This window comes from Tachysurus vachellii, chromosome 25, assembly GCF_030014155.1.
Source record: "Tachysurus vachellii isolate PV-2020 chromosome 25, HZAU_Pvac_v1, whole genome shotgun sequence".
NCBI lineage: Eukaryota > Metazoa > Chordata > Actinopteri > Siluriformes > Bagridae > Tachysurus > Tachysurus vachellii.
In genome coordinates this window covers 12,796,150-12,814,077 of record NC_083484.1, presented here as the reverse complement: position 1 = coordinate 12,814,077, position 17,928 = coordinate 12,796,150, and the positions used below count along the sequence as shown (strand labels likewise).

General features: G+C 37.0%; 2 protein-coding genes across 2 annotated transcripts in view; one reads left to right on the top strand and one right to left on the bottom strand.

The window, feature by feature from the left end:
* Nucleotides 1–1,588, top strand: part of crot (carnitine O-octanoyltransferase) — a 12,250-nt gene extending 10,662 nt beyond the window's left edge. The window contains exon 17 of the mRNA XM_060861218.1: nucleotides 1–1,588. This exon is cut by the window's left edge and continues 8 nt beyond it. Coding sequence (XP_060717201.1) covers nucleotides 1–113 — 113 coding nt within the window. The 3' untranslated portion in view covers nucleotides 114–1,588.
* A 70-nt stretch (nucleotides 1,589–1,658) lies between these two features.
* abcb4 (ATP-binding cassette, sub-family B (MDR/TAP), member 4) lies at nucleotides 1,659–16,430 on the bottom strand. Its single transcript, XM_060861215.1, has 27 exons — nucleotides 16,111–16,430; nucleotides 14,957–15,023; nucleotides 14,460–14,625; nucleotides 14,251–14,299; nucleotides 13,534–13,725; nucleotides 13,065–13,236; nucleotides 12,690–12,814; nucleotides 11,988–12,159; nucleotides 11,671–11,784; nucleotides 10,876–10,986; nucleotides 10,649–10,774; nucleotides 10,372–10,575; nucleotides 10,038–10,208; nucleotides 9,403–9,564; nucleotides 9,117–9,278; nucleotides 8,778–8,924; nucleotides 8,572–8,676; nucleotides 8,006–8,083; nucleotides 7,822–7,905; nucleotides 7,030–7,233; nucleotides 6,756–6,856; nucleotides 6,521–6,661; nucleotides 5,207–5,363; nucleotides 4,770–4,967; nucleotides 3,486–3,692; nucleotides 3,082–3,228; nucleotides 1,659–2,442 (listed from the first exon to the last, which is right to left on the bottom strand). The coding sequence occupies exons 1-27, from the start codon at nucleotides 16,170–16,172 to the stop codon at nucleotides 2,239–2,241; spliced, it is 3,828 nt and encodes a 1,275-aa protein (XP_060717198.1). The 5' UTR covers nucleotides 16,173–16,430; the 3' UTR covers nucleotides 1,659–2,238.
* Between the last annotated feature and the right edge of the window lie 1,498 nt (nucleotides 16,431–17,928).

The window sequence follows — 17,928 nt, the reverse complement described above, 5'->3', positions numbered from 1 at the left end:
CTGCCTGTACAGCCTGGAAATCCTGCCCAGAGACAGACGCTGAGACGTTCTTTCAGAACTTGTGCACGTCCTTCCATGATATCATGCGGGTCTCGACCTTGTCCCACCTGTAGTACGAAGCTGTCTGAGAAATCCTTTTATTAGGTTTGAACTTTATGTAGCTAGGCTAGTACTGATAAAGTGCCTTTAGGTGAATTATACCTCAGGCTTCCACACGATACCATATGATTCAGATTCATACGCGAACAATTCCGTATCTGATTCTGTGATATGATTCAGTTCATTAGCCTTTCATCGATATGCGACCAATTCGCAAAAATAAATGACGTAGGATACATATAACATGAGTTTCTACATCAGTTTATAAACCTCAGTCCAAATCATCAAGGAATTAAAAACAATGTAAAAGGTAAAATATGATTTTTGACCAAAGGCACTTGTAATATTTTTCCTTATTTTGGTCCTTTAGTTTTTTTTTGAAGAACACCTCGATCTCTCGATGCTTTGATAAATCTCTGCGTATGTTACAGATCAGGATGATTTGTAGTTCTCTTACTGGAGTAATGCAGAGAGCATTTAGTAAATGCACAGAAGCTGTTCTGAGTAAAATTACGACTAGTTCTGTGTTGAAATGACTTAGAATTCAGTGTCACTGTAATTTAAACACTTCACTAAATGAATTCAGCAGAACAAAATGAAAATTAACCGCTAGCACGACCACATGCCTCTTTATATCCCGTATTCTTTATCCTTTGGTTTAAAAAAAAACTAAATAAAAGCTCTCTCTCTTTCTGTCTCTCTCTCTCCTCTCCACCTCTCTTTTTTTCCTCTCCGTCTCTCACTTTCTCTTCCTCTCTCTTTTCTATCCCTCTCTCAAACTATTTTCCTCTCCCTCTCTCTCTATTTTCTCTCTCACCCTCTCTTTCTCTCACTATTTTCTCTCTCACCCTCTCTCCCTCTGCTCCATAATGAAACCCAGCACTTCAGTGTTCAGCTCATTACTTGGCGTTACGTTACAGGTTTATACTTTATCCACAGCTGCTTTAGAGAAGGTGGTGGTGATTACACAGAAAATGCAAGCCAACACCGTTATACTCTATAACGAATGTATATAACATGCTAAAGATCAATGCAAATGAACAGAAGCAATGCAGTCATTCATTTCTGTAATTATTATTATTATTATTATTGCTCATTATAATTTTAATCACAAGTGAAATACTTTTCATTCTGTATTTTTGTTCGAGTAAATTGTTTGTTCTGTTATTTCTGTATTACAATTATTAACCTCTCGAAGCTAAAAAGATGTCTCAGCTTAGATTTCACCCCCCTCTATGAGAAGCTGTCATAGGATAGAAGTCGGCAGGTGACCAAAATATCACACAGGCACTTACTACATGGATACTAATATTTTTTTAAATGCACATTTTTTCTAAACGTAGTCATTCTCAAAGCTCTATACTTGATTGTATGCACTGAAATAAAATCATAATACTGTGTCAGACTGGACTTCTGTAAGCCATTAATGCTTCCTGTATGATTTTACTGATTGTAGATATAAAAGACTGAAAATAAAACTGTAAATTAATTACGTCTGCACGGATCAAATTTCTAAAAAAAAAAAAAAAAAAAGAAGAAGAAAAAAACAAGTGTACAAGTGTAAATAAGTGATGAAATTTATTTCAAGACAAAACAGTAGACAGCCAGTATAAAATGATTTGTGCCCTATATAGAACACAATACAGTGCCATCACTGAACTTCAGCGCAGAAATGCAAGTTCTTGTATTTTTCTACTTGAAAACTGTTGTTTTTTTGTTTTTTTTAAATAAGGCTTTATTAATTGTATAAATATCTATCAGTCATAATTATTTGCCAAACACAAAGTAGTCAAAGATTCTTTTTATTCCTATATCTGTTCCCATCATTATGACTGTGGCGAAATTGTTATTTTCAATAAATGGTGTTAGTTGCATTAAAGACTGTAACTCGTTACGAATCCGAACCAAGTTAGAACTGAGTAAATATACAGTGTACAAACGTTACTTTAAAAGTATTAACATCTTCAGTAGTGCCTATTCTTTCCCCTGGTTTTTCATTTACTACATCTATTACAGTTGAAAAACATCTACGCAGAACTCTCATATACGACTATATCCTGTCTTGGATATTAACAGATCGTCTAAAACGTTAAGATCAACGATGTCGTTCTTTGCGACTGAAAACTTACAAGCTGTTGCCTATTTGCTGTAACCCATTTGGGAATTGATGAGGGTGTAGTAAACTCCTTGCTGGTTGAGTAGGTGTTTGTGCGTGCCCTCCTCTACCACCACGCCGTTCTGAAACACGGCAATAACATCAGCGTTCTGGATGGTGGACAGCCGGTGAGCCACTATGATGCAGGTACGACCCTCACGAGCCTTATCCAAGGCCTCCTGTACGATCTGCACCGACAGAGAAAAAAATCCATTATAAAACTGTTGAATATCTGCACAGAGATACTATGAGTTTGGGTTTTCACACTTTCAATCCTCAAGCACCAGGCTGTTAATATTAAATCAATATTCACACATGGGGCTTAATTTATATCCCTGGACAATGCGATTATGAGCTCTTAGCCAGTGGGACACGAGCAGTAGCAGGGTATATGTAAATCCATCATGTATTATTTCTCGTTATCTCATCAGATTTTCATTCATTTTACTACAAATATTTAGACCTTTCCTGTTTCTGATGGCAAATGAACGCACTTGCACTTTGATCACAATGGACATCATTTTTTTTTAACCTGCTATTATAAAGACTGTTTTGTATTCATCCCTGGACTCTTATTCCCAGTATCCTCATACTTGTCTTTACTCTTCTACATCTGTATACTGTAACGATTGCTTCTCTTATGAGTCTGGTTGCACTGGTTTATGTTTTTCTCACCATGGTCGCCTCTGGCTTGTTTATTATGAATCTAAATCTACGTCCGGATTTCTGTAAAGCTGCTTTGTGACAAGTAAAAGTGAATTGAATGTATTCTAATCCTTTTTAAGTTGTTTAAGAAGTTAAAAATCACATAATATAAGGCTCAGTACCTTTTCACTTTCTGTGTCGAGAGCTGACGTAGCCTCGTCCAGTAGCAGCAGTTTGGGGTTGCGCAGGATGGCTCTAGCGATAGCGATACGCTGCTTCTGTCCACCTGACAGTTGAGTGCCTTTATCACCTGCCTGAGTCTGGTATTGCTGAAATACACCACACATACACACATATATCATACCAGTTCGTGTATATTTGTATAAATGTTAAATCACAATTTATTTCCAAGTTAGAATAAAGAAAATATGCACTTGATATTTCTAATGGATCTAAAATACTCTTTTATGTGGTCTGATGAGGTTGATGTTCTATATGTAAGCTGAGACATGGATTTAAATGTTTGGGTTTCTTTTTAAAGCAATTGTTTGCTGGTTTGAAATGCAAATGATAACATGATATATACCTGAGGAAGCCCTGCTATGAAGGAGTGTATATTGGCTGCCTTGGCAGCTTGTTCAATCTCCTCCTGAGTGACCTGCCTGCTGTTATCTCCGTATGCGATGTTCTCGGCCAGGCTGCAGTCAAATAGCACAGGCTCTTGGGATACGATTCCTATCTGAGAGCGCAGCCAGTGGATGTTTAGCTGTCTGGTGTCCTTATCGTCCAGCATCTGCCAGTCCAAACACAAATAACGGTATCATCTAAGTTATTAAAAATAGTACAACGACTCAGCTATGTTCTGTCGCTTTTTAGTGAAGAATAATTTGTTCTCCTTTTGCTGCCCTGCAGGAGGCAGTGTATAAGAGCATGAGAGCGGTCACATGTTCATATCCTGGATGTGGGTTTGTTATGCAATTTGTTCAATTTAACAACAGAGGACAGTGCCGGTATTTTATGAGCTAATGACAACAGTTCTTTCCATGCATTTAGACACTTTGAAGAGTTTTTTAATTCATTTAGATTATTACTCATAACACTAAATGGTGGTTCCAATAAAATCTTGGCCAAGCAAGACTGTGATAAAGTTTTCTTCATGTCAGATTATATAATGTAGATCCTACAGACCTGTGTTTAAGGAAAAGTACTACAAATGCTTCCATCAACAATCAGTGCAACCCGGGAAAACTAACTTTTTGAAACATTCTTTTTTATTTAGTGTATTGTTTATCGTTAACACATTTCACCAGTGCCACTAGCGTATTTGTAGGCATCCTGTGAGATTTGTGTAATCCTGTACCATCATCCTATTAGCGGCTTTTAGATTAGCGACGTGATTCCAATCACGCAGAGAATTTTATTTTAACTATCCCTTTGTTGTCAACTGTTTTTGGTCACGATGGCAGCTGGTGAGAAATGTCACATTATGTTCTCTAAGACCACCAAACTCAAGGTTTGTTTTTGGGGGGTTTAAAATAGTGTAAATCTGCCTATAATCATCCTGTTTCCCCTCCTTTTTGTTTGTTTCTTACAGCAGCAGCACTGATGGTTGAATATTTTGGGGGTATTTGTGACAATGAGGTGTTTGAAAAAACCCCAGCCAAATACAATTTGTCTATAGTGTCCTATGGTGGTTATTTTCCAGTGATATAAAGGGCAAGTTGCTCTGTGCATAGCGACAGACAAGGTAGCCTGTACACCTGCAAAGTGCCCCTTCATGCTAAATGCCCAAAGTGTGTCTATAGAAGAAGTTGTATGCACAGTAAAAAAAAAAAAAAACAGATTTATAATGTGGGTGTGTGTGTCTCACCACTGTGCCTTGTAGTGGATCATAAAATCTTTCCAGCAGCTGAATGGTGGTGCTTTTGCCACAGCCGCTGCTCCCCACCAGAGCGAGGGTCTGACCCTTCTTCACCCGGAGCTGCAGACCCTGCAGTACATTCACATCTGGCCGTGACGGGTATCTAAACATCACTTTCTGAAAACGTACGTTCCCTTCGAAGTGATCCTGCACACAGAACACAGTGTTAACCCAGAGCTATGTTGTTCTGTACGTTAACAAACTGAAACGTTTTATTAGACTGAAATTTATAACCAAATTCTGAGTGTTACTCTTTTATTCTGAAAAAAAAAAAACCCCACAAACGACTGTATCTGAAAGGGCGGGCGCCTTGTTAATAAAAAAAGTAATAGCACATTTGGATTATATTTTCAATAAGAGAAAGAGAACGGGAAAGATCGCTGTACCGGCTTTTCTCCCTCCTCTGAGTCGTTGTCGATTGCTGGCACTCGACCGATGAGCATTAGGATATGAGAAGCTGACATCTTTGCCTTGGCGTAGTTTGGAGTAAAGGAGTTGGCTTCTCCCATCGCCATGGCTCCATATATTACAGCTGATATTACGCTAAAAAAAAGTCTGGTATTAGCTACATGATGTAAAACTTAAAGTTAATTAAAAAATAATTTTGAAAGTACCAGGCAACAATATTAATTCTACTTTAAATTTTGATCATTTTCTTTCTATTTTGTTCATTTAAAATTCCGTTTAGTGTGTTTTAACCTCAGAGTTTAAGTAAAGACTCTGTTGTTCCCTCATCTTACTCGTTTACATGCTGTTGAAAGAACCTTAGTAAAGTATATTGTGCACTTTACCGTTCTGTGATAATGACGTATCTTGGTCTGGTTTTATTCCAATTGTTTTCTCTTTCTCTATGACTTCTATTGAACCATAGAAAATATCAGACCATGACACGTCTTTAACACTGAATATTCAATCTCATGATATACTGTGGACAGCCATGCTAAAACTGCATACTGACTAAAGGTAAGATTATCTGAAGTATTGAAGTTCAGACATCAATCGTGTCCTTTATTTGTTTGTTTTAAACGAACATTACAAGACTGTTCCATCTCATTCTTCTCGTTTGCGGCATGTCCTCCTTATTAACCAATAAAGAACGAGATAAATAACTCTACATAAATCTCTCTGATGTTAAAACACACTAAACGGAAATTTAAATGAACGTTATATATATTTTTTCATTCCAGTAAACAAACAAAAAAAAAAAGGGGTAAACAAAAACTGCCAGTGCTTTTTGCCTCAGTGGACATGCTTCTCACTTTTTTAAATCATTAACTTACACCATGAGAACCAGCGACCTTTGTACCCTATAATATGTTCATTCTACATCTGTCCATGCACAGTAACTCAAAATTCTTGTAGTGTTTATCTGTACCTGTGTGATTGTGTGTGTTTATGAGGATACTCTGATGATATTATTAATCTATTAACATATTTTTTACACATTATTTTATATTCACCTTGACCTTTTTTTTTTTAACTGTTTTGTTAAAATTTTGTTATTTGTCTTGTTATAACTGACCGCTTTGGTGTTCAATTCTAGTGTTTATACTTTCCGGTCTATATCAGTTCACTACACACCACAAAATGATGAAGAGTTCAAGAGGTGTGAACACTCTTCAAACCCCTGCACCGGTGACTAAAACCTATGAGGAAAAATGTTTTGGTAAAAACGGTCCCGGTTTACTTGAATCACTTACAGAAAAACACCTTCAAATGTCATCATTTTCTGCTCGATGAGCCACGAGCCGAACTTGAAGCAGCCCGCATAGGCGAAGTAGATCATAGCTTGGGAGAAGGAGAATGTAAAGCCAAATATATGTGCTTTCTTCTGAGCATTTCTGAAAGACAAAAAATCGTACAACCGTCAAAATCACTTAATTACTTGTTTATGCAGTTTACTATAAGACTTCAAGGATAGAAAGATGAACTGACTTGTATGGTACAACTAGGTTCTGCTGGTAAAGTGTCTCAAACTTCCTCTCTCTGGTCAGTGACACGACCGTGCGGATATTTTCGATGGCTTCTGTAGCGATCTGAGAGAAAGAGATATGGCATATACTTGGTCTGATTTTATTCTAAATATAACAAAATGTCAAACTGCACACTGTACTGTTGAGAGACATCAAAACTGCATAGTGACTAAAGGTGGGAATCTTTCAACAGCAAAGACATGAATTGTGTTTTTTTTCTATGAATAGTGCAGTACCTTTCCAGCTTGCTCTAACTCCTTCTTGTCCTTTGTGGCATGGCCTCCTAATAACTTCATCTGGATAGCCCCTGCTACAGCCATAATGGGTACAATGGAAAGGATGAGGAGGGTGAGCTGCCAGCCGTACACAAACGAAATGATGATTGCGGTGCCAAGGTTGGCTACGTTCTGAGCCAATGTGGCCAATCTCAGCCCTGTTGCCTGAAAAAGAACATCCATAATATATTAATGGTGCTTTCAGTGTTTCCCATTGTCCTTTTCAATCACGGAGAAGTATACAGAAACTATACAATTGTATTAATGCTTAGTATTAATGGATCTTAGCTCACATTTTAATGCACCAGGTCAGAAAAGGTGCTCCAGAAAAGGTGCCAGTAAGTAAATACTGTGATTTTTTATTTCTCTATAAAAGTAGGCTTCGCTGATATGTAAGGCTTCGCTGCCTTTAGTGTAGCGATGTAACTGAATATGAACGCCTTACTCAGAATGAACAGCTAATTTATTCCAAACAGCCATAAATGCTGGCAAAACTTGTGGCACACTTCATCTTTTTTCTTCAGACATTCTTTAGAAATAAAAATCCCATTAGGTGTAAATCAAAATACAGATACAGATATTCAACACACTAAACAGATTCAGAAACAGTTAGCGGTACACTTCTCTTTACTCTTGTGGGATGTAACAGTTAAAGATTTTTTGTCATCCATACAATCTACATCAGTACTTTAATCAAGCTTTTTTGGTCCAAGAGGCTAAAGACCTTGGTTAAAGAGAAGGGTTAAAACTCACACCCTGCACTTGAGCAGTGTCTGTGGCCAGCCTGGTGGTCAGTGCTCCCACACTATTCTTAGGGTCATCATACCAACCCAGGTCCTAAAACACACATGAAATTATGTCACTCTTCTCTCTTACTCTGTATATGCGTATGGTTTAGGTGATAAAATGTTGGAGACATTATTGTTGTGACTCTGACCTGTCTCATCATGGACTTAAAGGCTCTGTACCTCAGTCTCATGGTTAGAATCTCACCAGCTTTACCAAAACAGTAACCCTGAAAGAAAGAATTCAGATAACGTACAAGTGAACTCCAAATAAAACTGCAGTCTGTAATAATGATATCAAAACAATTTCAGATATTTAAGTACCAGACTGTTTAAATGATCTGTGGTGAAGACCACTTCGCCTTCTTGGCCAATATTGCGGAGAAATGAAGTATTTCTGTGCATTATAACATTATGTAAAACACACTAAACTCAAGACTTTAACTTTACCCAATAACAACCATAACAATTTTATGACAGCACTTTTTTACACCTGTGCTAAATGCCATGGTAGATAATACCGAGTTAATCAATAACTCATCAATAGCTTGAAGGTCGATGCACTTTTAATTTCTCATGCTCTCTTAACTTACGCAACACCTCTGTAAATGGATGACCTGAATTTACACTGGGATTTACTGAATGAAATCATGTGAAGACAATAGACTCTTTAACATGAACTTAAAGAGCATGTGTTTGAAGACTTGTAGTACCGCACCTGTAAGAAAAGAGCGACGAAGGAAACCACCCCTATGACAGCAAACAGCAATGAGAAGAGATTCGCCCTTTCCCTTTTAACGTTCTCGTCTACCTCGGCAAATACCTAGGAGAATAAGAGGAGGGAGATTGGAAAATTTTATTATTATATAAAAATGTAACTATTTTTGGTATAAATGACTGTCGGTGTGTGTGTGTGTGTCATACAGCAATGATTTTGGAGAAGATAACAGCAAAAGCAGGTTGCAGGCCTCCATTGATGACAGCACAGATGAGGCCCACCACTATATAGGGCCATTCTTTTTTATTCAGTCTCAGTACTTTAAAAAATGATACTTCTGGGACTTTTTCCTCCTACAGAGAGAGATGAAATATGATGAAATGTTTTTACAATATCATCATCATCTTCAAACAATGGAGAGATAATAATGCCTTATTTTCCTAACAATTAAACAGTGCTTTAATGCCACCTTTTTAACATCTGAATGAAACTAAGAATACATGTACAACTGTACATGTACAACTGTACACTGCTGGGTGTTTTACTTGTACTGAATCTTTGTGTGTGTCCTCCTGGTCTTTCTCTGAAAAACTCTTGGATTTCTGTCTGTAGAGAGTGCGTTCCGTCATAGAAGTGGCAGACGGGCTCTTCTCATCCAGCCCTTCCTCCTCTGTGGTCATCTCTGTGCCTTCTGTGCTCTTAAACGTCTAAAAGGTCAAACTGCTTTTTATTTACAGGATGTTTGGACACGTTAATGTAGGTACAATATCTACTTTACAGGTAGAGTCACTCTTATAATCATCCTCTTAAAGCTTTCAGAGATCTGCTGACCTGCATAGTGACCAATGAGTGGTAGACTCCCTTTTTCTCCATCAGTTCCTCATGTGTGCCGATTTCTGCGACTTCCCCGTTTTGAAATCCAGCGATTACATCGGCGTTGCGGATAGTTGACAAACGGTGGGCCACTATGATAGTCGTCCTACCAAGTCTCACCTACAACAATACATTTTATTGAGATAACCTACAGTATAAATCCCAATAGGATGCATATCAGAAACCGAGTTGAAAGATTATCTCATGGCTCATCCTCATGTCAGCAAACACAGAAAGAATAAAAGATAATTAAACTAATTCTTGATGCCTTTAAAATAACTGCCTGCCTGACTGCAATGCACAAGAAATCTCAGGGAACATCATTTTTTTATATATAAACACTACAAACTGTCGTGTTGTAATCGACTCAACTAATCTCAGTGCTTGATGAGTAACCGTGACAGCTTTAGTGACCATTTTAATGGTCAATTTTAGAATCCATTTTCCACTAAGAAAGACAGATAGATAAACATTTTTTGACATAATGACTGATTGGGTTCCACCTTATTTACCACCAGCTCTGGATAAAATACTGCCATTTTACTGCTACACCTCAAACAGTGTAATAAAGTGGTCTTGTTTGACGTGGTTACCTTATCCAGGGCTGCTTGTACAATAGCCTCACTTTCTGTGTCCAGAGCTGATGTTGCCTCATCCAACAGAAGGATCTTAGGATTGCGCACAAGAGCACGGGCGATGGCAATTCGTTGTTTCTGTCCTCCGCTCATCTGAGTGCCTCTGTCTCCAACCAGAGTCTCAAATTTCTGAAAATGATGCGGACATAATTAAATGAAATCTTATTTCTGCCTAATTTGGTTACTGCAAGAGAGGTTATTTTATCCTTCCTTAGCAGTCTTTTGAAGAACAGACTCTTTTCTTATGATGTTCTCCTGCTTTTTTCTCCCAAGGCACATTCTCAGAACTTACATCAGGAAGTTTCATGATGAAATCATAGGCATTGGCCTCACGCGTGGCCTGCTCTATCTCCTCCTGCGTCACATCCTGACGGCCATATCGAATGTTCTCCGCAATTGTGGTGGCAAAAAGTACAGGCTCCTGACTCACAACGCCAATCATCTCCCTCAGACAGCGCACGTTCAGTGTGCGAATGTCATGGCCATCTATACTCACCTAGAGAAAGAAAGTGGGTTAAGAAAGTGAGTCTAATTTTGACCACCGTCTCTTTTTCTCTGGCCACACTTACTGCTCCTTCTTGGGGGTCGTAGAAGCGCTGAATCAGTTGGACTGTTGTACTTTTACCACAACCGCTGCTGCCTACGAGAGCAATAGTCTGTCCACTGCTGATCTTCAGATTCATGCCATGAAGAACCTACAAACACAACAATTAATGGGTGATCTGAGATTTTGTACTTTAAGCCTAATATAACTGACAGTTAACAAATATTTATAGGAGTAGAAGCTTGAATGTACTTTCACATCCTGCCGTGAGGGGTAGCTGAAGTGAATGTCTTTGAACTCGATGTTTCCTTTGACCACGTCAGGTTTGTATCCTTCATCTGAGAAACTGTTGATGCTGGGTTTCTGTGGACAACATTCAGGACTGCTTGACTTCCGCATGCGAAAACAAAAACAAACTCCAAAACAAATAATTAATAAAATACTCTATGTTTTTAGCTCCAGAACTAAAACACTTGTAATAGAAACTTCCTTGGTCTGATCCAGGTTCAGAACTCAGTAGGAGACCAGCTCTGGTCTTGAGTTCATGCTGCCACTGAAACAATGGAAGGAAACTCCAACGCCAAGTTTAAATTTATTTGGACGGGCTCAGATGTGTTTCTGCATTTTTCTTTGTTCCTCAAAGCCCCTGTTTGCTCCCTGAATGTTTATTATAACTGAAAAATTGGCCATGTGTACACTAATTCCACACCCTGACCTCTTCTTTCCATACAGGGAAGAAGCAAGAGACAGGAAGTGAGAAAGCCCAGGCAAGATGTCCTCCAGTTCCCAAAGCAAGAATGTTTTATTTAGTATGTGTTGTTCCAACTTCCCTTGAAACTGGTGGAAAAGCAATTACTAAGTTTGCCTGTTAGATATTTGCAATTGCTTAGAAATTAAATAAAACTATAAAAAACTATAAAATCCCAAATGTGTGCTCATTGTTAAATATATGAGTGAGAGCTTTTTTTTTCAGAGTCTGTGGTATTGTCACTTATGTAATGTCTTATGTCTTAATGAGAAAGCAGAAGGTCAGTAGGTGTTACTCACATGTTCAATGATGGTAAAAACCTTGTGAGCAGCCCCTCGTGCACTAGAGAACGCTTGAATGTTAGGAGAGGTCTGGCCAAGGCCAAATGCTCCAATCACAACAGCAAAAAAGACCTAAATAAGGAACAGAGAATGTGGCTTTTTCTGCTTCCTTATGTGGTTAGATTTGACAATGATATTTCTTTTGCAAAAATGTTGTGCTTGCATGAATAAAGTAAAAGCTCAGTTAAAATTTTTACCGACCGATATTGACTAACTGTTCTTTTTCATTCATGGATTCAAGAGTCATGACTGAATATATTAAACCTCGTACTCACGGTCAGAAGGTTTCCAATGTCATACTCTCCAGCGAAAATCAAAGTGCTGCCATACCAGAAGGACAGCGCGTAGGACATGTAGATCATGAAGTATGTGAAACCCACAGCAATGTTTACTGTAATGGCTTTCTTTATACCAACATTCTTGGCATCTTCCAGATTTTTCTGATACCTGTCAGTAAGGCAAAGCTGGTCAAGTAACCGGTAACACAAAGATGATTAAGGAGACGCTATTAACGTTTGAAGAATCGTACTGTATTTTCCATGTACCTGTACAACTTGACTATTAAAGCGTACAAGATGTACATAAAAAGGTGGTTAATATATCAAATGATCTTTTCCTGTCATTTAGATTATTCAAAAAGCAGATTTTATATTTGTTGCACAATGAACACAAACGTGTTGTAGACTGCAAAAACCAGATGTCATTATGCCTGAAACCATGATAATTCAGTACAAGAAAGAGTCCCCCCCCCCAAAGGACAGATAATGTACTACAAGAGATTATAATTTTACTACTCTACTGTTCTAAAGTTCATTTGTTTCCTGTTCAAATATGATTTAATGATTGCTCACATGTTTGAACTATGACTTTACACACAAGCTGTGCTTTGTATCTATGTATATAGCATGTGTTTGCTTAGACACAGTTAGTGTCACACATATAGTGGTCTTAACAAAATTTTCTTTACATAAACGCACCTCTTTAATTCTTTTTTCTGTCCTCCAAAGGCAAATACAGTTCTGATGGAAGAGAGCACCTCTTCGGCTACAGCACCAGCTTTCGCGTATGATGTCTGTTCCCTCGAAGTGAATGAGGTCATTACCTAAACAGGAAGCAGACAAACATTTGCACTTCTTTTCCCATGAGTATAACCAAAATGCTGCTTAACTGTTTGATAAATGTTCTGGTGGATAGAAAAAAATGCAGCAAGAGCTTCACTATAGTTTACATTCCAAGATTCTCCCTGCCCTTCACCTACCCGTATTTATACATGTTTCAATATACTGTATACAATGCAACATAGAAACAAACTGTTCTTATCTCTGTTCTTGTGTCTGGCTATGTTCTCTCACCTTGGTAATGACAGCAGCCGAGATGCCTAGTAGGGGACTTATGGAGATGATGACAAGGGTGAGCTTCCAGCCTTTGATAAAGCCAATGATGAAGCCCGATAAAAAGGTAGTGATGGACTGAAGTAATGTGCCCAGCTTGTCTCCAATACCTTCATTTATCTTTAAGATGTCACTGATGAGAGAACGATTGATATGTAAAACAAATATTTCTCTATGAAAATTGTAACCTGCTTTCCCCTTTCTGAATAACATGAAAGTTTTCATTTTAATTTTTTTTTTGAAAAGAAAAATGGAAATCCTTTGTTGCACCGATTCACAAATGAAAGAAATGAGTTACATCGAAGAGTCGATTTTCTCACTTTCTGAAATATATATTTGTATTTGAAGCATACTGTTATTATTATTGTTCTTATTACTACCTAAAAATTAATTTATCGGAAGTTTTCCAGCACCCAACCCCACTACTTACTCTGCGAGCCGTGTATTGAGCTGTCCTGTCTCGTTGACGTCAAACCAGCCAATGTCCTGTTTGATGATGGAGTGAAAGAACAGCTTTCTGAGCCTCTTCACTTGTCGTCCTGCAGCCAGAGTCCAGAAGGCCACCTGCATGTAGGCTGCAAAAAGGACTATACCTCCCATGATGCTGTAGTAAATGGCATGCCTGATCAGAAACACATAGATAGAGTGTAAGTTTGAGTTTATGACTAACAAACACAGAAAATTCACAGTTAGTGCACCCTATGGACATTAACCCATCCTTGGGTTTTTATACTTATCTGGCAAAAAGCTTCAGGATCCTCAAGATTCTTTTAATGTAATGAATCTCTCTCATTGGCTAGTGAACTCAGGAACTGAACACTAATCAGCTCAGCAAAGAACACAGTGATCCAGTTAAAAATATGTTTGAATTTTTGTTTGGATTGAAGCTATAATCAAGTGTCAGATGTTTAATTTCTCCATGATTGACAGAAATAAAAAATGAAATGCTAGTTCCGGAGGGTGCTTAAAAGTTTAAAGTCTTACTTTACTGTTAATGTTTCACTACATGATTCAAAAGAGGTGACAGACATAATAAGTTAAAATCGGTATCATGAAAACAAATCCATAGCCAGTAACTGACATCAAACTATTAAACTTTTAACAAAGAAACAGCTTATGTAATGATAAATGAAGAAGAGCCTGTTACCTTGTCATCTGTTCACCAAGAGTTTCATTTGAAATTGGCCAGGTGAAGTCTACGGTCAGAAATTGATATACATGTGTATCAGTGTTATTCAACAAATAAGTTAAGTTGTGCATCTTTTTTTCTCCCCAGAGACTGATTTGTCTACATTAATTCTCAGACGGCAACAATAGCAAAATAAATAATCATATAAAAATAGCGTTTGGACTCACTTTCTGGAAGAGTACCGTTTAGGCCGTCTAAAATACTGTTGTCCACAAAGCTGTTCGTCATGTCTCCAAATACAATAACCATAGCAGGAAGCACCGCTCCATTAGCCATGGCCATGATGGTTCCAACCAACATCAGAAAAATATCCAGACTATCAGCAAAGCGAAACTGATAAAAAAAATTTAAAAAAACACACAGAAGTTGGAGAACATATAGTTGGTAACGTAAAAGAAAACCTTCGTTCCTGAACTTCACATGATTGTAGGCTAATTGACGAGTGTTAGTATTTAATCTGAGTTCCTGTCGTTCACGCAGCTGTGATGAAATCCATTCCAGAGTGTGTTTTAAAGAATTTATAATAAATATTTAATACGCAAAAAAACAGTAACAAATTCCCTCAGGTCTGTAAACTGAATACGTACCATGATGATGACATTGTATAATATAAGATTAATATAAGATTAGATTAATATGATAGAAGATTTAGACTTCCACTTACTATTTCCAACGGTCCCACCATTGGTTCTGGGGGAGGTTTCTCTTTTTTATTTCCCTTCTTTTCCTCACTGAAAGGCAAACGTATATCACACTCAAATACTCCGACAATCCCAAAAAGGCTGGGAATATGGCATCAGTATTGTTAAAAATGATGTCATTACACTTTTCTGAGATATTTTGTTCCGTTCACATTTTTTCATTCATAAAATTGAATATACTTATTTGAATATATTTATATTTGTATTGATCCTTTTTTATTTTTAAGTCTGTAAACGTTTAAAAAATAAATTGTAAAATATTTTCTAACATATTGTGTTGCATGACGTTCATCAACGCAACTCTGATGAATTAGTGTTTATATCAATACTCTCATTGGAATACCTTTATCTTTCTTATAGCCTGTTGTTATATAATATAAAACAGTATAATCGTTGATATGTTCAGTGATATGAAAAGTGACGATCGTTTAACATTTATGTAAGGAGTCTCCAGTGTCAGGGCTTTGTAACGGCTTTCCGTCTCAGGAAATACGGACAAGGGAGTTTGTTCTTTCTGGGTTTTTTTGCCAAAATGACCTACCGCATTGTCTTACTACCTTCAAAAGAGAGGAAAAAAAGTGATGCTGGTGAGGAAACAGATGTTTATAGCTGTTATAATGCAAGTGATATCAGGAACTTATCTCACAAAATACTCAGTAATGATCCTTCACAGCATGTGAATAGAATAAACTACAGTATATTTTCAAGTTTAGTATCGTTATCGATGAATGCACAGCAGTCTTGGATACTTTTTATTATATTTATATATTATATATATTTTTTGTCCCAATTTAGTACAGAATTAGCAAGTGTTTTCTTATGGGATTAGATAAGCTTACTGTTCATCATCACAAGAAAACAAAAGGTCACAAATTGTAACAAAGTGAACGTGTCTTGTCTTTTGTAAACTGTTAGATGTTAATGAGGATGTTGAAACTTATAATAATAAAAAAAATAAATAAAATTATAATAAAAATCTGCTGACTCATTTGCTTTGTTAGGATGGAAGAGCAAAAGGGGGTGTGAAAACTTTTGCACGCACCTTTTGTTACTCATTAAAAAGTACATTTTCAACTCAGGTTTGATGTATTTATATTTTTTTGTAAAACAAACATACCTTAAGTCTCCGTTTGGACTGTCTTGTCTTTCCTCCTTCTTCACTTCATCATTTTTGTCCATTTTGTCTGTTTTGTTTCCTCGCTGAAGCCTTTTGTACAAAAATAACCTTAAATTTGAGCTTTCTTGATTTCTGGGGCGACAAATGATCACTTTTATTTTAATAAGAACTTAAAAAATGACCAAAAAAAAAAAAATAAGTAGAAAAAAAACACTGTATTGTTTAAGTTTTGTTTATATATTTTTCCTTCTCCTCAGAGATGTTATTGTACTTGGAGCTCGCGCTTGGTCTTCAGGTCCGCGAGCGTGGAGAGGTGGCGCGCGCTCAGAGCGTGAGAGCGTTTTTGTTTTTTTTTACTGCACCTGCAGTGACGTCATTTACAACGGGAAGCACGAGACTGTTGCATATTCTTTTTTATTTAATTTTATTTATTATTATTGCACGTGAATACATATAACATATCTAAGAATATATATTAGCATTTTATGAAAAAAAATAAAAACTAAAAATAAAATGTCCAGCGTCGATTCCCATTGGCTGCTGCGGCTCAGTGGATGTTTTTTGTTTTCCACATCATTTTTTTTTTTGTAAAGTGTAGAAATCTGTGTGCATAAAAATACTGTTTGTGTGTTTAATCTTATCGTTTGGCATATACGAGCAAAAAAAAGATTATACTGTTTTACAAAATATCTGTCTTTTAAAAGTTATTCATAATTCTTATAAAATAATAAATATGATAAAAAAAAGTCACCTGTGTCATATAAATACTTTTTTCACATTTCAAATACTTGCATTTCACATTAAACAAAAAAAACCCTTATATGTATGTATGAAGGCTACCGTTAGAATTGATGTATAAAGTGTATAATGAATAACGTGAATGATTTTGCAACATGGTCATCCAGAAGTGCAAAGGTGATTATATTACTTATCATGTAAGCATAATAAACCTATTTAATTGAAGTTTGAGTTCGTAGAAATCCCAATAAAGCTGAAGGCCTAGCAAAGGTGATCCTCTGTATAAAGGTGTTAATTATTACCATGAACAGAGCGTACTACGAGAACGATATTTTTAAAATAAAGCAGAACAAAGGGACCTATAATGGGTAGTTTAGTATATCTAAGTGCTATCAGCTATCTGATATTTTCCTCACCATAAATGATCTCTGTGGACTGCTTTTGTCATGCAGTGAGTCAACACAAATATCATTATGCTGAAGGTTTCACATCCAAGGCATGATATGATGTCACTTTATTATGGCATTATGTAAATGTTTAAATCAAGAGGTCATACAGTATAGATTGACATATTTGTTGTAAAAGACAGCAACAAAATTGCAGCAAATTTCAAGAATGGTAGCTACTATACCATTGTGTGATAAACTACCACACACAAAATACACACAGATACACACACTGATTTGGCTTCAGTTTATAAAGAGGACACAATGATCCTATGCTGGCTTTCTTTTAATAACCAAATGTAAATCATTAGATTGTGCCAGTTTCACTTGTGTTCCACTTAATGAAGATTTCGGACCTTCACTGAGAAGAGGCATTGACCCAGTGAGGATCCTGAGGCACCAAGACATGTACCAGGTCCAGCTGGATTCCACTTCATGAGTATTTGGACATTCAAAGAGGAGATGCCATCTACATGCCTCCAGTGTCACCAAAATGAGGATGAGGTTCCATTTTGAGTCTGGTTCCCTCAAGGTTTCTTCCTTTCCCATCTAAGGGAGTTTTTCCTCATCACAGTCGCCTCAGTCACCTCAGGCTTGTTCGCTGAGGATAAATGCAAACGTTTAAATATAAGTC

What these genes read in the sequence shown, in the direction of transcription:
- abcb4 (XM_060861215.1), bottom strand. Translation starts at nt 16,172, where the DNA reads ATGGACAAAAATGATGAAGTGAAGAAGGAGGAAAGACAAGACAGTCCA. An exon ending in ACATTTGAAGGTGTTTTTCT is followed by an intron (nt 5,364 to 6,520) that starts GTAAGTGATTCA and finishes ACTTTTTTTTAG; the next exon opens with CGTAATATCAGCTGTAATAT. An exon ending in TCATAGCAGGGCTTCCTCAG is followed by an intron (nt 3,229 to 3,485) that starts GTATATATCATG and finishes GGTGTATTTCAG; the next exon opens with CAATACCAGACTCAGGCAGG.